The sequence below is a fragment of the Apium graveolens genome, chromosome 3, assembly GCF_009905375.1.
Source record: "Apium graveolens cultivar Ventura chromosome 3, ASM990537v1, whole genome shotgun sequence".
NCBI lineage: Eukaryota > Viridiplantae > Streptophyta > Magnoliopsida > Apiales > Apiaceae > Apium > Apium graveolens.
The window spans coordinates 42,868,261-42,890,529 of record NC_133649.1 but is presented as its reverse complement, the minus strand read 5'-3'; the positions used below and the strand labels follow the sequence as shown (position 1 = coordinate 42,890,529).

The 22,269-nt window shown below is 32.0% G+C and overlaps 2 protein-coding genes across 2 annotated transcripts; both read left to right on the top strand.

Moving 5' to 3' along the window:
* The first annotated feature begins 1,410 nt into the window (after positions 1 to 1,410).
* LOC141712203 (dicarboxylate transporter 2.1, chloroplastic-like) lies at positions 1,411 to 6,431 on the top strand. The gene is made up of 4 exons (XM_074515045.1): positions 1,411 to 2,228; positions 3,138 to 3,451; positions 4,132 to 4,580; positions 6,121 to 6,431. Exons 1-4 carry the CDS (start codon positions 1,533 to 1,535, stop codon positions 6,234 to 6,236), a joined length of 1,575 nt encoding a protein of 524 aa, XP_074371146.1. The 5' UTR covers positions 1,411 to 1,532; the 3' UTR covers positions 6,237 to 6,431.
* Positions 6,432 to 18,346: 11,915 nt separating this feature from the next.
* LOC141712202 (homeobox-leucine zipper protein ATHB-16-like) lies at positions 18,347 to 20,873 on the top strand. The gene is made up of 3 exons (XM_074515044.1): positions 18,347 to 18,897; positions 19,075 to 19,454; positions 19,902 to 20,873. The coding sequence occupies exons 1-3, from the start codon at positions 18,840 to 18,842 to the stop codon at positions 20,457 to 20,459; spliced, it is 996 nt and encodes a 331-aa protein (XP_074371145.1). The 5' UTR covers positions 18,347 to 18,839; the 3' UTR covers positions 20,460 to 20,873.
* The last annotated feature ends 1,396 nt before the right edge of the window (positions 20,874 to 22,269 follow it).

Genomic DNA, 22,269 nt, shown 5'->3' with positions numbered 1-22,269 from the left:
TTATTATGGGGTGCACTACCCAAAACGGAGATTAAGCTCCATCTATGTACACAATCAAACCATAAAAATCCTGTTTGATTTATTTGTCCGAGAAAAAGACACTTCAGCCCTGAAGGATGTAGTAAGATGACACTCGGGAATACGTATTTTTTATAAAATTTTATTTTTAAATTTCAGAAAAAAAATATTCTTAAAATAATCTGATATTCCGTAAAATTAAAATTTCTGAATCCATTCATGACCTCGACAACTAAAGTCAAACTTACAGAGCTACTAATCCGGGGACAGTAGGAGTAGCCTATAGAGAGGCGCACCTAGTTTGGTTGAGATTCCCCCATATCCAATACTATCAATTAAGTGGTCTCTGACTGACTCTATGCACTCTTCCCTTTCTCAACCCCCACACACTCCACGTATCGGTATAACGCTCGTTTCACATCTCTTTTAAATTAGGATTTTGTATTTGTTTCTGATTTATCACCGAGTTATAAGAACTTTACTCCGGGGTTCAATCATATCATTGCATCATTCTTTGCCAACTCAATTTACACTACATATTGTTGTTATTATAAAAATCATAAATGGGATATTATCAGTTAGAATTAGAAAACAACTGCAATGAAATCAGATATATTTAAATATGATTATACTTATTTATTAACAATTATAGATCTCTTCTGTCATAATTTTTTTAATTATTCATATTTAAATGAATGTGATATCTTAATCTTAATAAGTTACTATATATCCTAGGAAAAAAACCAATAATAATTAACAGAATTTTAAAAATTAAGTACTTGTTTGACAAGGGTTCCGTGGGTCCTACATCACCTAAAGCCCATATTTAATTTGTACAAATTATTTGGCAAAGTTTCAGCAGATGGCTATTTTTTGCCGTATATGTTGAAAATGGGAATGTTGGTCCAGCCATACATTCACGTTATATTTTTGCTTCCCAATTCCAAAATCAAAAATTATAATTTGCAGGTTCAACCACTATTAACTATTTGTAAAATGGCACTGTGTATATGTTCCTTAATCCTGTTAAAAATTTTGTTTTTGAATTTTATATTTATATACTAAATTATGATATTAGAATTTTGAATTTTTTTAAAAAAAATATCTTAAAATTATCATTTATCTAAAGATCACCAATTTATAAGTAAAATTATCTAAACATTTAAATCATTTATAAATAATAATTCACAAATTAGAAATTAAATTATCCAAACAGTTAAATAACTTATATTTTATGATTTCATAATATTTTTCAATTTTAAATCATAAATTATATATTTTTAAAAAAACCAAACAGGTGCTAAATTCATCAGATTTCTTGTAAAAAATAAATCAAAATTTTTAAGAATATTGCACAATATAAATCAGCCGGACATCCTGTGAACTGAGAAAAAACAAAAAGAGGCTGACAAAGGATCGACAAAGGAATATTATTACACATCATCTCAGGCCTATCTTATGCTACATGCGAACGCCAACTGTTTCACTAATACAGTTACAAATTAAATTAACTAATGCATACTTCCTCCCCCACCACCGTCTCCACCTCTCCACTCACCGTCGCCGCCGACACCTCCATCATCACAATCTCCCCCTCACCTCCACACTCTCCCACGCGCCGCCACAACACCTTCCTCACCCCAACAACACGCTTACTTCATCGCCATAAATTATTAAAAAAACTGCTGCCGCTAATAGTTTCGGTATCCATAGGCCTCCTAGTCCGTTTCGCAATCCCTAAGCCTTCGCGTGTCACAACACAAGCATGGCAACTACTAGCAATTTTTTTAACAACAATCTCGGGCCTCATTTTTAGTCCGTTGCCCGTTGGTGCATGGGCGTTCGCATGCTTGACACTTGTCATAATAACTGATACACTCTCGTTCGCGGAGGCGTTTATCGCCTTCACGAACGAGGTGATATGGTTAATAGTGGCATCCTTTTTTTTCTCGAGAGGGTTTGTGAAAACAGGGCTTGGAGACAGGATTGCAATGTATTTTGTAAAGTGGTTAGGGAAGAGTACGTTGGGTTTAGCGTATGGATTGGCGTTGAGTGAAGCGATTATTGCTCCTGCGATGCCGAGTACGACAGCGAGAGCTGGTGGGATATTTGTGCCGATTATTAACTCGCTTTCCAGGTCTGCTGATAGTTTGCCTAAAGATCATTCGTCTAAGAAGCTTGGGGCCTTTCTTATCCACTCACAGTTTCAGGTACAATCTTTATTCTAACAATACCAAAAAGAGTATCAATAGAAAGATTAATTACTTTTTAGAATTGATACAGCAGGATTATCATGTGATTACATAGTTAGATTTAGCAGTTATTCTTTGTTTTTTTTTTGTTAGTGTTGATTCTTGACAAACTTGGCCTTTTCTTGTCCACTAATATTTTGGGGTACAACCTTCAATTAATTTCTGATCTGAGGTAGGGTAAGAGGCAAAAATGGATAAAAGCTTCTACTTTCTGGTGTTTTTGTATAAAAATAAAATTGAATGAATATAATATGCATAAGTATCTCTTGTGCACAGCCTTAAAGTCAAATTAGCAGTTCACATTGATAAACTGGAGGGGCAAGAGATAAAAGAAGGATTTAATATAATAAACTTGTTCTTGATTTAGGGATACTCATATAGCCGACATATATTAGAATCCAATAACAAAGAAAATTATTCTGACCGGAAATTATTATAATAGCGGAAATATCTAATAATAATATTATATATGTTGACACACATAGAATGGGGATGGAGGAGGTATGGTGTGTTTTAAGGTTGATACTTGATTGACGTACATTATAGTTTTAAAGTTCTCTGTCTAGCACAAATGCAAATTTTACATTTGCAGTTGTTAAGCAGAAAACTCTATAGATTACAGTCAAGAATGACAAGAATATGGAGTTAGGTAAATTTTAAGCAGACCATTCTTCCAGGGGTCAATTTTAGGAGGAGAGTGATTCTTTATGTAACTCCGGCAGAGGTTTTCAAAAGGTCAACGAACATGCTAAAATTTGTTAAGAGTTTTTTTTAAAAGGAGGATAAAAATGTTACAAATCATTACATAGATATTGAGGTGACTATATATTCACCATATTGTATGTTTTCCTTGTCAATGTGTGACAGTCATCAAGTAGCTCAAGTGCTCTTTTCCTGACTGCTGCAGCCCAAAATTTGTTGTGTATTAAATTTGCTGAGAGTCTTGGAGTTAATGTTCCGGTTAAATGGATTACTTGGTTCAAAGCTGCCAGTTTACCTGCAATAGCATCCCTGCTAGTTGCTCCATTTATGGTTTATAAGATTTTTCCTCCAGAAACCAAGCACACACCAGATGCTCCTGTCATGGCCACTAATAAGCTGGAACAGATGGGTCCTGTCACTAAAAAAGAGTGGATAATGCTCGGAACCATGCTTCTCTTGGTAGCGTTGTGGATAGCCGGGTAAGCTCAAAGTCGATCTCTTACTTATTCACATGTCTTTCGTGAAGCTAGTTGTAGTTCATCACAGCACTAACATAGTTCATGGTTCTCTACTTTCTCTGTTTGAGCTTTATAGTAGGAGTGCGGTTAGTTCTTTTTGTTTCTGTGAATTACCAAGAATTGTTTGTTGCTTTTGGGAGGTCGGTGAACAAAACTCTAATTAAGACTCCTCTTCACAAAATGCTTCCAAATAGTTTATTGATCAGTAAATATCATTTCATAAGCTTTTGGTTAATAACTTGTGCTTACAATTCTGGATCACGACCTGGGTGACTTTGGCTAATCTGCCTATGGTCCTAAAATAAATTGCAATGGAAATATTTAATTTTGCTTCCAGGATATAAGAAGATGCCTTGTAGAAAGTGACTCGATTCTCTGTTTGTCTCATCCTACTCAACATTATCTGCATATTACATCACACAGAAGTGGACGTGAATAATTTGTTTTTGTAAAATTTTAGATGCACATTACAAAATTAGACACTATAAGTTACCATCATTTTTCCATAACAAATCTTATCTTCTGACAAGAGTATAACAAAATGCATAAACAATAGGGAAAAGTTGACTTGCAGAAACTCTTTCTCCATTTTTAATTTGTAGATCTTTGACATAATATTTCTTGCTCCTTGTGTTATGCAGAGATGCACTGGGTGTGGCGAATGTTGTTTCTGCGATGTTGGGGCTGTCAATTCTTCTGCTATTGCGAGTACTTGACTGGGATGATTGTTTGAGTGAAAAGTCGGCATGGGATACCTTGATCTGGTTCGGAGTTTTAGTGGGTATGGCAAACCAACTGACCAAGCATGGTATTATACCGTGGATTGCTGATTCTGTTGGCAGCTCTCTTCGATCTATGTCATTGAGTTGGCCTGCTGCATTTTTCATCCTTCAGCCAACATATTTTTTTATCCACTATCTGTTTGCCAGTCAGACTGCACACGTAGGAGCACTTTACTCTGCTTTTCTTGCGATGCACTTGGCATCTAAAGTTCCTGGTCTGCTGGCAGCCCTTGCTTTGGCATTCAATACAAATCTTTTTGGTGCGCTAACACATTATAGCAGTGGTCAGGCTGCTGTATACTATGGAGGTACTCTAATGTTCCTATCCACTATTCATATAAATGGAATCAGATTTGTTTTTGTTTAAGCCATGTTTTAAATTATCTATCTCTTTCTCCTCTTTTAAAAACTTCGTCTGATCTTTTCGGATCCAATCTTCCCAGAACTATTACTTTATAGTTTCTAAGTTTGTAATGCCCTAATTTCTTTTGATAATTCCCGTTAGATAGGACTGAAATTTATTTTTATTACAAATGAAAGATTTTTTAGGGTTTAAGATCAATATTTTTAACTTCTAGACAGTATTCTGAAAAAATATTCTATATGTTTTATCTGCCTTTAGAATAGTATGTATATTCATGTCTCAGTCACTCATGTCTGAGTACCGCGCCTCGTAGAATTGTTTACTTTAGGTATTTGAATAAAAGTTTGGGGTGATTGAAATATTAGCATAACTAGAAATAGAGAACAAAACTAGAATACATTAAGATTTATAAGAATAATCATGGAGAAAGACAAACTAAAGATGCAAATGTAATTAAGTTGTTTTTACACCTTTTTTATAGCTGGATAATATTGATCATGATCAAAACTGCTTCTTTGATTATCATACTCTACACTGTCCAATTTTTTAAGAAAAATAAGTTGTGCCTGCAAAAGGAAGTCATAATTTACTGTAAGAGGAAGAGTCGAGGGAACATGATTAACAAAAGGTATTAAGTGAGACTTGAAAGATGGAGGCCGTTGTTGCTCTATTCTTTTCTCATTTAAGTTTTAGTATTTGTGCATGGTCACCGAACACAAACACTCATATCAATTACCTTTTAATTTTAAAAAATGGGTACACATTCGAAGCTCTATATCAGCAAAACACCGTATATGGAATAATTTAGACATTCACGATAGAACTCTCTCTATATGTCATAATATGTCTGAAGTCAAATGATCCCATCCAGTCAGTTAGAACCAAGAATGTATGCTTTTTAGAATTTAATTGGCAAGCTTGGCGTAATAGTCAGTCTTTTAAAACTAGAAGTACCACAAACATTGTGCAGAAGTAATAGGAGTTCTAGTATCCATGAATTGTTTTGATCATTGGCTTGTATCTAGAGAAGGCTCAGATTTTTTGAATTAGAAACACAATCATCTGATCTTAGAGTTCGTCAAGGGTAATAGACAAATCAGGACTAATTATCAAGTAAGCCTCCTTCTTTCTTTTGGCATTCATTTATCTATGAAAATTTAATTTTCAATTAATTTAAATGTAGATGTCTAAAAAATCATGAAATTTTAAAAGAAAAAGGAGGTCTGGAGTTTCCGAGAAGACTATTAAAATGCAAACTGCCACCACACTGTTCTTTCCCTTCCATACAATCGCAACTGTCAGAAATCATAAATTTAATGATTAGTATCATCTTAATTTTCTATATAATTTTTAAAAAATATTTGATTTTACTTCTATATCTATGTTAACTTTTATCACGTTCTCAGGGGTATCATTTATTTAGTCACAATCTTGTGCACTTGAGTTAATACTACAATTGTTTTCCTTCTCTTTTTTTTTGGCAGCGGGCTATGTAAAACTTCTAGATATACTGAAATTAGGCATTTTGATGGCTATTATCAACATTACAATATGGGGATTAGTTGGTTCTCTCTGGTGGAAGATTTTGGGCTTTTACTGAGGTTACATATGTAAGTTTATGTTATCCTTTACAGATGTATGATCATCCATTTGTCACCAGGGATGTTGTAACTGTCAATTTTACACGAAAATATAGAAAGAAATGTAGAAAATTTTGGCTATACTGGGTTACTTGGGTGCCTTGTTCTTCTTTAAAAGTATCAGAATGCAGTAATGCTACAAGAGTATTAGAATATAGCAGATTCTTCAGTTGATATTAAAAAAAAGTTTGCATTTTGTGACTATATGTGATATCATTATATCACATATATAATGATATCACATATAAAAAAGTTGAATTCATTATATGTTCTGTGTAATTTTTTTCAGTTCATTTGCAGTTTGCCATTATGCCCTCAGACTCTCTAGTAGTGAATCATAGACAATCATAAATAGTGCATTGAACCTTTAATTTAAAAGTTCCAGCTGTGAAATGTAACAGCTGCACTTGTAATAGCATAATTCTTTAAGTTGGTTTCATCTTTAGACAATTTAGATCTAGGGAAGTCTATATATATAGAATATCTATCTATGGGATCTTACTGTCTTGGTATAATCTGAAATAGAAAATCAAGAGCAGTCTATAAACCAATTATTTCAAACTTCACAGCCTAAGGTTTCTTCTCTATATTCTAATCATACTATTTTATTTTTTATAAAAAGAATATAAAAGACATCTTTCTTGTCATAATAATGAGATGTGAGTGAAATATGAGAAGTGGCAAGATTCTATTTTAATACTTTTTTTAAAATTTGCCTTTGGACAGCACTCACAACATAGAACAAAGTAACTTAAAGGGTAAAGCTTCCTACCATTAGGGACTCTAAGCTCCTACCAAAAGCTCACTCAGTCACTCACATAACCAAATGTTCCTCCCATTTGTTGCTTTTTGATTTGGTATACTAATACTTTCTTTGCTTTGCACCATTGTTGGGTACCCATGCACACTTAAATCATACACATATACATGGGAAGTCTTAAGAATGGTATATGCTACCAATACCAATAGCATCAACACCTCAATGATTTCCTACTTCTATACAAATGGAAAGAGTTGGCTTTAACATGATTTTCCCCCCAAAAACTAACACTGGTTGGATGTTAACAGAATGAAGAGAAAATTAAGTAACATTAATGTCTTACAAATTATGTTTTAAGTAACGATAAGAAGATACACACATCCGCAAACAAGTTATTTCTACCCTATAACGATATCTAAGGACTAAGATCAGGTACATTCTGAAAGCTGTAACAATCTGTCTAATGTCTTACTATCATGTTGTAAAAAATCGTGTGAATGCATTATGGTTCTTTGGGGATTAAAATCGATCCTTCTGCATTATAAGGGACTGCAACCCTCTTAATTATGAAAATAACAAAGCACATGGTTGCAGAACATATTGTGCCATAACAACTATTAGAGATTGTGATTTTAATTAATCTAGCTGTCTTAAGCTATAACTAACAAGTTTTCTGTTCTGTGGTTATAGATCTTCAGAGTCTATTTGAGGGATGCCTGCCAGTTCAGATAGATCTTAGAAAATTACTAATGCTAATTTTTGAGAGATACAAGAATAGGGACAGCAGATGATATATACCAACTGATATGATCAGATATGTTAAACTAATCTTTTTTTTGAAAGTCATGTTAAACTAATCTTGAAATTAATGGATCGTGTTAATTAGGTCACATGTTCCCCATTTAGGTGTTATGCATTTTTTTTTTGGTATTATAATCACTGCCTGACACTGCATCAAAGTTTCATTTGGTGTCTTAATTTTGGTTCCTGTAATCTGCTGTATAACTCTGCTTAGCTGATGATTTCTCGGTCCGTGGAAAAAGTATAACAATTGTTTTGCTACATCAATGAACGAATAAAGGGGGTCCACTTATTATATTAATATTAGCTTTATACCGTGCCGGATGATTCTAACAATTTTTTATAAAAATTTTGAAATTAATAATTATTCTTTATTTTATTAAATTTTAATATAAAAATTTTATTCCTCAATTTTTTATATTTTTTAAGTATTTTGTATTTATATATTTAGTTATTATTATATTTTTATATTTCATCAAAACAACCTTTGTATAATATATTAATAATTTTAAAAAATATTACCGTTTTTAAAGTGTTACTAAAATGTATAACCTTATTTCACTATTATGCATAATTATTCTTTTATTTCATTCTTAAATATTTTAGCATTCCAATAACATGTAATATATTTGTACATATTTATGTTTTAATGATTTATTTTTCAAAAAAAAATATTTTTCAAACTCATTCATTTAATTGTTATTACATTTTTATATTTGATTGCCACATATAATTAAAGGAGTTTGATCACTAATTGAATGTTGGTTGTAATTTGTACCTTACTACTTTATTCATATGTGTTTTTAATAATATTTTATAAATTTTCAGTTTTCGTAATAATAATATTTAAAAAATATACTTTGCAATCTATTGTCAAGGTATTTTTTTCATTTTATTGAAATTGTATTTTATTTTAAGTTATATTTATTTTTTATAATTATTATATTTCTTTTCAAAATTTATTATTTATAGAATTTGTAACATTTATAACCAAACATATAGTAATTTTTTTATTATTTAATAATATAAAAAATTAATTTTACAACTGTACCATGCACATGAAAATTTATAAATAATTTTTTACATGAGAGTTGTTTTTTGAAAATGAGTTGGCTTATGTACTTTTTGATATTAATATCTTTTATTAAATTATTATTATTATTTTATTCTAATAACTTTATTTACATGATGATTACACAGGGGTGATGTGTGACCCTTCGATAATGATATTATATTTTAATGATTAATTACTAATTATTATATTAGTCCTGATCACTAAATCCTAATTACAATAATATATATAAGATTTTTTTTGACAAAATGAGTTGGTTTATTTACTTTTTAATATCAATATCTTTTATCAAAATTACTATTATTTTTATTATTCAAATAACTTTATTTACATGATGATCATATTATTATATTTTTATATTTGACATTAATAACGTAAAATATAACATATTTATTATAGTTTACTTTATTTCTTTCATTGTTTGATTTTTTTTATATTATAAATTTGTAAAGAGAATATTTTAATCATATCACATAATATGTTTATATAATCATTTTTCTTTTATTTATATATATTTTTTCTTAATCTTATGAAGTTTAATCATTAATTAGAAAGTTGTTTGGGATTTGTATTTTAACGCTTTGTGATAATAATATTTTATAATTTTTCGTTTCTAGTAATAATTTTGAAAAAAATAGTTTACGCCTACTTTTCATAGTATTTTAAATATATTTTATAAGATTTGTATTTCAATTTTGAATTTTAATAGTTTATTATTATTATTATTATTATCATTATTATTATTATATTTATTCCAAGTTTTGATGTTTTATAGGATTCATGAGGCTAAATTTTTTAAAAGTCCGGAACTTTCCATTTTATCAAATTAAGCAAAATACATATAATATTTATCCTTAAATACAATATAAATGTGTAAAATTATCTATTCAGAAATATTTTTAATCAAACTTACCTATTTTAATTTTTTTAAGAAAATGATACTACATTAACCCGATTAACAAATGATTTGTTGATTGTTACATATATTTATTTTATTAGATAATTGTTACTTGTATTATATATATAACACTTTTTATATTAGTTATAGCATTTAAGTATATATAATTATAATTCAATTTTTTAATTAATTATTTATTATGTAATACAATAATAAAATAAATAAATTAAATATTATCTATAATGTATTTTATTAGATTTATATTTAAATTTTGAATTAAAATATTTTTTATTATTATATTTTTTCCTTGTTTTTAAGTTTTATAATATTCATGTGCTCTAAATGTTTTCAAAGACAAACTATATATAGATTAATGATTTTGCAAAGTTATTCTCAAATTAAGAATATTTTTGAACTATATCTGATACAAATAAAAAGAATAATAACTAATCATATATTTAAAAAGACTTAAAATTATTATTATTATTATTTTCATATTAGGATTAGGTTTATCAACACATGTATTCTACGCACACCACCCCTGTTTTCAGCTTTGTATTTTTTCAAAATAATTACCAATCTCTAACCCTGACGACCCAACCATACCATTTTATCTCCTTTACTCTCCAATTATTTATTTTCATATTAGGGTTAGGTTTATCAACACATGTATCCTACGCACACCACCCCTGTTTTTCAGCTTTGTATTTTTTCAAAATAATTACCAATCTCTAATTACAATATTAGCCCTGACGACCCAACCATACCATTTTATCTCCTTTATTCCAATTATATATAGGATATAATATATAGGATATAATGTTGCAACATACGTCTAATGTGTTCCTTGGTTTTGACTGTTCTTCTAGTTGTATAAGCAATCGTTTTTACCGTTCTTCAAGTTGTAGAAGCAATTTTACAACAGAAATATATCAGTGACTGTGTGTGTGTTGGTGGCATGTTCCTTCTTGAGGTGAGGGAAAATCTATATATCTAATGACTGTTTTCTGGATTCAGTTTTGTGGATTATTAAGTAGAGAATCACCGCTAAAGTGAATAGGCTAAAGAAAATGCTTTTAATGGTTTGTGAATCATCATCATCATGGAGTATAATTATAGAAAACTAGATGATATCCAAATGAAAATGAAGAAACTTTATGAAAGTCAGGAGCACCAATTAGTATGTCCCAACTCAAACCCACCATGCAGCCAGAAGATCTCTTCTTCATACCCCATCTCACTATTGACTTCACAACTTTCCACAGCTCAGCAATCAAGTTCTCTTGAAACTAAATCTACAAAATTTCTTGTTAATCAACTTGTCTTGCAACATTATTTCTCTGAAAATTGTGTGAAAAAACAAGCAAGTAGGGAAAACATTTTATAGTTAAAGATTCATAATATAGCCTCAAATTCTGATTCAGTAATGATTTTGTTATGTGAACTTATGAGGTTGATTTAGGTAAAACAATGCATCCATGCAACAGTTTGGTATGGTCACCTGGTCCTGGTGGATGCATAAACAAGAAAGGGGACACAGTTTTTGTAACTTATTGTGATTGAGTGTAAAGTACTACCACATCCTCACACTTGTACAGTTCCTCTCTTTTTCTCTGGGGTTTTGTTGAAAACTTTGCTCCCCAACTCACATATCTTATTGTTGTCCACACTATAAAAGTTCTAAAGGCCCTACCTTTTATTCATTTATATTAGCAAAGAGATACATATTAAAGGAATCCTCCCCGTAACTGTTGCAAAATACGTATCACACTAAATGTAGTGAAGAAAAAACATTAAAATCATAACCCAAGTGTAAGGATAACGGCCCAATGTTAATAAATGCGATAAAATATCCTACCAAGCCTACAACTATCCTACGCCGGGTACCGAAGACCCCCCAATATTATATTGTTATATTTATGTATAACTGCAAGCAGTTATCATCCATGTGGTAGAGCTAGACTCTTGTTACAGCCAGAGAAGAAGAAACCAAGCTGTGCTTGCTTCAGACAGCTCACTAGCTTGAATAGTTCCTGTCACTTGTAATTATCCATAAATTGCTAGGAATAGTGTTGCAATGCAAGTTGATCATCATAAGGTAGCTTTCATTGAAAGAGAAATCAATTATAAGTTACTAACATATTGATGCTAGTTTGAATTATTAAAGAATCTATAAGAAAATTTGTAGCATGCATGGACCCCTGTCTAATTGTAAAAAACAAAAGAAAAGGAGTTTTTTGAGTACATGTGTGGACATCGAATTGCTGGTCCTGTATTTACATTTTCACTCCCTGGCAATGGGGGTTAAGTTGATTGTTGTATATTGCTCAGTTGCATATCAGACAAGATTGGTTGGTTGATAATTTCAAAGGTGCAAGACTTTGGGGGAGATTCACATACACTATGTGAAATGGGGAAGAGTCAAGAGTGTGTGTGAAAGAAAATGACATGAAAGAACAAAAATATTATAATTAAAAAATTTCTCTTAATACTCACCAACCGTGCCCCAAGGACTAGTCCGATATGCTGATACCAACCAAATCTTCGACCTGCACTTGGCCAAGCCGAACTGCATCCAGCCTTTCACATATGGTTCTACCCATTTAGCGCGACAAATGATTTTAGCGCGGCAAATATTGGTCTGCCCATTTAGCACTTATTGTATATACACTAATAGCACCCATTTTTGAAGTGCAGAAAACTCGTTCCGAGGTATTCTCGTACTAAAACTATTTTTTTAGCCTAATAAACAATTAAGTTGTACATTTTTACTAAAAAGTAAAAACTATTAGATATTTTAATGTAATTGGATTAACTAGTTGGCCAATGTGATCGTAATATTTCATCAAACAAGTCGGGAGAGTGCGGAGTGCATGCTTGTTTGAATTTATTATGATTTTGACATATCTTTTAGACACAACCGCATATCTCAAATGATGTGTCTTAGGACATGTCTTTTGGACATGTATGGATGTGTCTTAGAACATGTCTTTTGGACATGGATGTGTCTTAGGACATGTCTTTTGGACATGTTTGGATGTGTCTTAGGACATGTTTTTTGGATATGTATGGACGTGTCTTAGGACATGTCTTTTGGACACATATGTAATACTTGCAACAGATTTGGTCATTAAGATAGAAAGAAAAAACAAAAGGTTGGTTGTTAAATTCACTCAAAATACATCATTCTCTGTTCTTATATTCTGATTTTATCCGGTTGAAAAGTTTGGATAACCACCAAATTGTTTCAATCTGAAATTGTTTGTCAAGACTTCAGAATAATCCAAGTTATCCTCTATTTTTCTACAACAAAGATTGAAACAAATTTATTTTCTGAAGATGGCGAACAACGAATCTGTAAAAGACATGACTGACAAGTTTGCAAAACTAGACAAGTTTGAGGGACATGACTTTAAAAGATGGCAAAAGAAGATGCATTTCTTGTTAACCACATTAAAAGTTGTGTACGTTTTGAGTACTCCAATGCCAGAAATGATTGAGGAGGAAACTGTAGAACAGACTAGAAGACGCTGCAAATGGGAGAATGATGACAACATCTGTCGGGGTCACATCTTGAACGGTATGTCTGATTCTCTTTTTGATATATACCAAAATGTTGAGTCTACAAAAGAATTGTGGGATTCCCTTGAATCCAAGTACATGGCTGAAGATGCTTCTAGCAAAAAGTTTCTGGTTAGTAATTTTATTAACTATAAAATGGTTGATACTAGACAGGTCATGGAACAGTATAATGAACTGTTAAGAATTTTGGGACAGTTTGTTCAACACGACATGAAAATGGATGAATCCATTTCGGTTTCTAGTGTTATAGACAAACTGCCACCCTCGTGAAAAGATTTCAAACACACCCTGAAACATAATAAGGAAGAGATGACTTTGGTTGAACTTGGAAGTCACTTCAGAATTGAAGAGGCTTTAAGGGCTCAAGAAATTGAGAATAATCCTAAGGGAAAGAATCAAGTCGGTAACTCTTTTATAAATATGGTTGAAGATGGTGGATCTTTTAAGATATAAGAAGAGGAAGTTTAAAGGAAATAACAATACCTGTTCCAACAAGAAACCAAAATTGGCATGTTGGAAGTGTGGCAAACCTGGTCATTTCAAGAAGGATTGTCAGGTTGGTAAAGGCAAGCATAACGCTGGTCCAAGTGGATCTAAGGATCCAGAAAAGCAACAAGGTCAGATTTTAGTACAAAATTATAATTCTGGGCAGAATTATGTATCACTAATCTCTGAGGTATTTTATGTGCAGGATGATAATGTTGCATGGTGGATTGATTCTGGAGCAACAAGTCATGTGTGTAAAGATCTTCATTGGTTTGAAGATTTTCAACCAATTGAAGATGGATCTATATTAAAGATGGGAAATATTGCAACTGAACCAATAAGAGGACTAGGAAATGTAAAGCTTGTTTTTACTTCTGGAAAATATGTATTATTAAATAATGTGTTGTATGTTCCTGGAATTCAAAAGAATCTCTTGTCTGGTGTTGTATTGAATAATTGTGGTTACAAACAAGTGTATGAAAGTGACAAGTATATCTTGTCAAAGCATGGTACTTTTGTTGGCTTTGGTTATTTATGTAATGGCATGTTTATGTTGAATGTTAATGTCTCATTTGATGATGAATCTGCTTGTATGGCTTCTAATAGTGCTACCAATAATTCGAATAAATCTAAATTGTGGCATGCTAGACTGGGACATGTACATTATAAAAGAAGAAATGATATGTCTAAAATGAGTCTCATACCGGCTATTGATATAAACAATGAGAAATGTAAAACATGTATGTTAACTAAGATAACCAGAAAGCCTTTCAAGGACGTAGACAGAATATCTGAAGTGTTGGAACTGTTACATAGCGATTTATGTGATTTTCATGCTACACCTTCGTTGGGAAATAAAAAATATGTCATTACATTTATTGACGATGCATCTAGATATTGCTATGTTTATTTGTTGAATACTAAGGATGAAGCTCTTGATAAATTTAAAATCTATAAAGAAGAAGTAGAGCTACATAAAAGTACTATGATTAAATATCTGCGTTCTGATAGAGGAGGTGAGTATTATGATCCAGTATACTTTCAATCTATTGGTATAATACATCAAACCACTGCTCCTTATACACCTCAACAAAATGGTGTGGCAGAAAGGAAGAATAGGACTTTGAAAGAGATGGTTAATTCCATGTTATCCTATTCGGGTTTGAATGAAGGTTTTTGGGGTGAGGCTATGTTAACAACCTGTTATTTGTTAAATAGGATTCCTACTAAGAGGAATAAATTTACCCCTTATGAACTTTGGTATAAAGAGCCACCAAAATTGAGTTTTCTGAGAGTTTGGGGATGTAGAGCAGTTGTAAAGCTCACTGAACCTAAAAGGAGAAATTTGGGTGAAAGAGGCTTATATTGTATTTTTATAGGGTATGCTGAGCATTCCATTGCATATAGGTTCTATGTATTAGAATCTAATAATTATGTATCTGTGAATACGATTATCGAGTCAAGAGATGCTAACTTTGATGAAAATAGATTTACATCTATACCTAGACCAAGAGACATGATTCAGAATTCTTTCAGTACGAACTCGGTTCAAATTGAAGATGTTCATGGACCTTCTGAACCAAGGAGAAGCTTTAGAGCTAGAAAAAACAAATCATTTGGACCTGATTTTCAACTTTATTTGGTTGAAGGTTCAAGAGATGAGGTTGAGATTGAGTCAGTACCAATATTTTTTTATTATTGAGGAGGATCCAAAAATATTTAATGAAGCAATGACATCAAGGGATGTTGCATTCTGGAAAGAAGCTATTTAGGATGAGATGGATTCTATCATGAATAATAACACATGGGAATTGAGTGATCTACCTCCTGGCTGTAAAGCATTAGGAAACAGATGGATCTTCAAAAGAAAAATGAAAGTGGACGGTACCATAGACAAATTTAAAGCCAGGTTGGTTATACAAGGCTTTAGACAAAAAGAAGGGATTGATTACGTTGATACTTATGCTCCTGTTGCTAGGATTTCTACTATCAGGTTGTTGATAGCACTTGCATCTATACACAACCTTGTAATTCATCAGATGGATGTAAAAACTGCATTCTTGAATGGTGAATTAGATGAAGAGATTTATATGAAACAACCGGAAGGGTTTGTTATGCGTGGTAGTGAGCACAAGGTGTGTAAATTGAAGAAATCTTTGTATGGTCTTAAACAAGCACCAAAAGATTGGCATCAAAAATTTGATAGTGTGGTTTTGTCTAATGGTTTTCTTCTTAACCAAGCAGACAAATGTGTATATAGCAAGTTTGATGCTTCTGGTAAAGGAGTTATAATTTGCTTATACGTAGATGATATGTTGATTTTTGGTACTGACCAAATCAAGTGGATAAAACCAAGAAATTTTTGTCATCTAATTTTGACATGAAAGACTTGGGAGAGGCTGAGGTGATTCTTGGTATAAAGATCAAGCGTACGAAAAATAGTATTTCAATTTCTCAATCTCATTATATTGAGAAGATTCTGAAAAGATTTAACTTTAATAATTGTTCTCCAGTTAGCACTCCTATTGATCCTAGTCTTAAGCTAGTATCTAGTAAAGGAATTGTAGTATCTCAACTTGAATTCTCAAGAGCGATTGGTAGCCTCATGTATGCCATGATAAGCACTAGGCCAGATATAGCCTATGTTGTTGGTAAGCTTAGTAGGCTTACTAGCAAACCAAGTTCACATCATTGGCAAGCTTTAAACAGAGTGTTCAAGTACTTAAAAGGAACCATGGATTATGGTTTGATTTATACCAGATTTCCTTCAGTTCTTGAAGGTCATTCAGATGCAAGTTGGATTTGTGATAAAGAAGATCATTCTTCCACGAGTGGTTGGGTATTCCTTCTTGGGGGAGGTGATATTTCTTGGGTATCAAAAAAAACAGAGTTGCATTACTAACTCAACAATGGAATCTGAGTTTGTAGCATTATCAGCTGCTGGTAAAGAAGCTGAATGGCTAAGAAATCTGATTTATGAAATTCCATTGTGGCCTAAACCGATATCTCCCATATCTATCAGATGTGATAGTGAGTCTGCCTTGGCTAATGCTTATAGAGAAGTGTACAAAGGCAAGTCTAGACACTTAGGTGTTAGACACAACATGATTCGAGAGCTTATCATGCATGGTGTTATATCAGTGGAGTTTATAAGAACTCAACATAATTTAGCCGATCATTTGACCAAAGGGTTGAGAAAAGATCTTGTGTACAAATCGGCTGTAGGGGTGGGATTAAAGTCCATCTAAAATTTCTCATGTTGAGATACCCAATTCCCATCTAATATGACATTAGATGTTGAATTCAATGCAGAAAGCTTAACATCTAGAGATTGGAACACATTAATAGTATCATCCCAAGGTATGTGTTCAGACCTGCAAGTTGAGGAGGTTGAAGTTTATCTTCTTAATAGTTCTTTTGAAAAATTGCATATGTAGGTGCAAGAATAAAAGAGCTACCTATGTGAGTATGAAGTTTAGCCGCTTCAAGAAGTTAGGACTTGACTTTATTATGCTTATGAAGGATTATGACACAAGGCTAGTAAAAGATAGTGTCAAGTGAGAACATTTGAGAATGTAAATTTATGTGTATATTATCTTCGTTTATTCATTATGAATAACAGAGGTTCAATCAGGTGTGATACCTTGATATTCGAATATCTGGAATGTGTAATATACTAATATGAAATTCAATCGTCATGATATTTCATTTATGCATAAATTTGTTGTTTGTAGTGATTTTGTTTAGTTAATCATGGATTACGCTAAAATGGGGGAGGATTGTTAGATATTTTAGTGTAATTGGATTAACTAGTTGACCAATGTAATTGTAATATTTCATCAAACAAGTCGGGAGAGTGCGGAGTGCATGCTTGTTTGATTTTATTATGATTTTTGGTATTGGCGGGGGTTGGTGTTAATGTGAAAAGACATGTCTTTTAGACATAACCACATATCTCAAAGGATGTGTCTTAGGACATGTCTTTTGGACATGTATGGACGTGTCTTAGGACATGTCTTTTGGACATTTTTGGATGTGTCTTAGGACATGGATGTGTCTTAGGACATGGATGTGTCTTAGGACATGTCTTTTGGACATGTATGGACGTGTCTTAGGACATGTCTTTTGGACACCTATATAATACTTGCAACAGATTTGGTCATTAAGATAGAAAGAAAAAACAAAAGGTTGGTTGTTGAATTCACACAAAATACATCATTGTCTATTCTTATATTCTGATTTTATCCGGTTGAAAAGTTTGGATAAACACCAAATTATTTCAATCTGAAATTGTTTATCAAGACTTCAGAATAATCCAAATTATCCTCTATTTTTCTACAACAAAAACTGCACCAGCCGGTTTCATATAAAATTGCATTTGACATTATATTATATGTTCATTTTAAAAAAAAAAATAAGTGTGATTGTAGATGCAGGGGTACCCTACTTTGATTTATTTAAAGAGTCGTGCAGAGATAACTGAGAAGGGCAGCTAAATTGTGTCGAGTGTAATGTAACACTTTAAGTAATATCCTCATTTCATTCTTACTTTTGCAGATGAGTAGTGTAACAATTACACACACACACACTTCTTGAAGATGATTGAATAATGATGATGTGGTGATAGCTGTTTCAGTATTTTTCTTCTTCTGGGGTTTTGTTTGGCTTGATTTGTTGTTTGATGACTTCAGTGGGAGAAATCCAAGAGATTTTCAGAGTCACATAAATTGTACCAAACACTGTGCAACAACCTGGCCTTATCAGAATTTTGCTTCCATCAACTGCATTTACAACACAACTGATTCTGAGCTCATCATCTAAATATAGCAAGAAAGCAAATTTTCAAACATCATCACCAACAGAAAAATTAAAAGTGGTTGTTGATCTTGATAATAAATTTTGACTTACAGACTTACAGTGGTACTACTCTTCTATAACTACTACTACTTTCTTTGTGATTACTCATGAAGAGACTTAGCACTACAGATTCTTTGGGTGATTTCATATCCTGTCCAACAGCAGGTGCTTAATTATTTTTTCATTTTTATTTAACTGCAACTTTGATCAAAACTTCTTAATATATTAGTGCATGTGATTGTGTTTCCTAAGTGCTGATGTTTCGGTTTAATTGTTTTTCCTACTTATAGTTGGTTAAGCTTTCTTTGATTATCTTGTTCAAATTTTGATGAATTGTTACAGTTACAGAAGAAGAGAGCCAAGGAAACAACCAGGTTTATAGCAAGGAATTTCAGTCCATGTTGGATGGGTTAGATGAAGAAGGTTGTTTAGAAGAAATGGGACAGATGTCAGGAAAGAAACGGAGACTAAGCGCTAATCAAGTGAAGGCATTGGAGAAGAACTTTGAAGTTGAAAACAAACTTGAACCAGAGAGAAAAGTGAAATTGGCTCAAGAGCTTGGTTTGCAGCCTAGACAAGTTGCAGTTTGGTTCCAAAACCGGCGAGCCCGCTGGAAAACAAAACAACTGGAAAAAGATTATGGTGTTCTTAAAGCCAGTTATGATTCCCTCGAGCTTAATTACAATAATCTTCAGCAAGAAAATCAATCTCTCCTCAAACAGGTATTTACTTTCTGTATACAAGTATTCAATTATTTTTTTGCCAGAGTGAAGTCTTTAAATTTTGGCAATCTTAATAACAATATAGACTTGGTTAAGCTTGCGAACAAGTACAATTGAAGCATAAACTTATTATTAATAGACAGTTTTGAACCCTAATTATTGCTATGTACTCATAGAAGGTGAAGCCATTAGGGTCTCAATTTATTTACTTGGTTTAAGGTTTAAAATGTACAATTTTAGAAGTTTGTGTGTGCATAGATATGTGAATGTATTATTAAGGTTCAATCTGAGAATCGGTTGATAACTGACAATTGACCTTATAAGAATCCTGTAACATGCAACACACAAAAAGAAAAAGGAAGAAGCTCCATATGGTTGTTGAGCCTACTTAGCATAAGTATATAAGATTTGATCGCAGAAATGAATTAGTTGATTGTTTTATTGTAGATAAGTTCCCTAAAATCAAAGCTGAAAGAGGACAACATCGATGAACACTGTGACCATTCAGTAAAAGAAGAGGTGATGATAACTGAAAACAGTGAGAAAGCTACTCAAGTAGAACCGAAAAAACCATCAGTTGAATGTGAAGAGGTTAATTTTGAAAGCTTTAATCAACTAAACAAGAATGGGGTAACAACAGCGGCTAATATGACTACATTCTTCACGAACTTCAAGGACGGGTCATCTGATGATAGCGCCTCAAGTGCAGTCCTAAACGAAGATAAAAACAGCCCTAAAGCAGCAGCCATTTCTTCGTATCATGCTTGTGATGAGGTTTTTATCCAGAGCCACTGGTTCATGCCATCGGCAATAAATTGCTTCCCCTTTGGCTCAGTATCATTATCAGATACTAAAAGTGTTGGGGATGCGACCAAAGCTTGTTACCAACCTCAGGTTGTGAAGATTGAAGAGCACAACTTTTTTGGTGGAGATGAGTCTTGCAACTTCTTTTCAGAGGATCAAGATCCTAGTCTTCAGTGGTATTCTCATGATCAGTGGAGCTAAATTTAACCAAGGATATCAATTGACGGACATGAAAAATTAGCGCATTGTTCAATATGTCGTGAATTATTCATGAGGGAAGTTGGTAAAGCAATAGAGTGGTTTCTCCATCTTAAGTACAGAATGAAGTTGCAGGGGAATTGCAGCATAGGTTGAGAGAGACCGTTGTCGTAAAATGCAGAAGAAAAGAGGGTTGGCGAATCTAAGGCGGATAATTGTAGTAGAATCAATTTGAGTACAACTGTTACATAACTTGAAACCCATAACATAATGCTTTAGCTTTAGAAAACCTGTTGGAGGAAATGTAATGGTGGGAAAATGAATGATTAGATCTTTGAAACAACACTCAGTAAAAACACTCGTACTTTGATGCGGTGCTTCCTTTCTTTAAAGTCTACAAGAAAGGGTTCAGTTTGATACCAGAGTTGTTCTAAAAGTTCTAGTCCTGTTTCTTACTCGCAATTCCATGAAGTTAGCATTTTAGACTTATTTGCAAAATATATCCCCGTTGTTTTGGCCAAAATACATTTTTTTACCTATACTTTAGATAACTGCACTTTGCATCCCCTTACTATTTCGGCGCGACAAATTGCACCCTTTTCGTTAAATTTGTTAAAATTCTCAGGGGCATTTTAGGAAATTAAAATATTTAATTATAATTAGATCATTATTTAAGTTTTTTTAACCCTCTAAATGATACTTTTCGAAAAAAATTAAAGAACGAAAATTATAGAGAACGAAAAAATCTTTTCAAAATAATAACATTCAAAATTATCAAAAAAATTACGAAGCCAAAATTAAATAAAATATATACTTATTGAATTTATTAAAAACAATTATAAAAAAAATATTTCAATTTTGAACCTTTTTATTTCGAGAAGATCTTTTTATTCTCTACAACTTCCATTCTTTAAATTTTTTCAGAATGTATCGTTTAGAGGGTTATAAACCTTAAATAAAGATCTGAAAATAATTTAATATTTACATTTCCTAAAATACCCCTGAAAATTTTAACAAAATTAACGAAAAGGGTGCAATTTGTCGCGCCGAAATAGTAAGGGGATCCAAAGTGCAGTTATCTAAAATATAGATAAAAAAATACATTTTGGTCAAACCACGGGGATGCATTTTACAAATAACTCTTAATTTTATTAATCGACACGCTTTCAGCAAAGTAGATTCCCTCATTTTCAATTTTATTTTTGTTAATACCTTTCCATCCAACCTAACCTGCTCTTTATTTACTTATTATATATACCAGTCTGTACCCGTGTGAAGTACGGGTCCAAAATTAAAAATAATAGTATCATATTATTATTTGCATAAAACTAAAACTCATAATTCGTGCAAAATACAGATCTAAATATAATATATAAAATGCTATTAAAATATGTAGTTAAAAATAGTTGTATAATTTTCTAGGGAGTATCAAGATTTGGGACCTAAACATAGTTTCGCTAATTAATATAAATAGTTGATAACCCGTGCGAAACACGGGGCCGAGACTAAAAATATACAATTAATAATTGTAGAGAATTATTCATAATCCGTGCGAAACACGAATTAAAATTAATATATTAATATCAAATATTAAATTGTTACTTGCAAATAATAGTTATGTGGTTAAAATAATCGAATCATTTATGAAATTTTCCATTATAATTTTAGTTTTGCATTATTTTACTTGATATAGAAATCTAACATATAAGTTTTATTTTTGTGAAACGAATTGTATCTCTATCTTTTGAACCAAATATCTGTTCTTTAGATAATTTAATATTAATTAATATAATTTGATAATTATCTTATAATT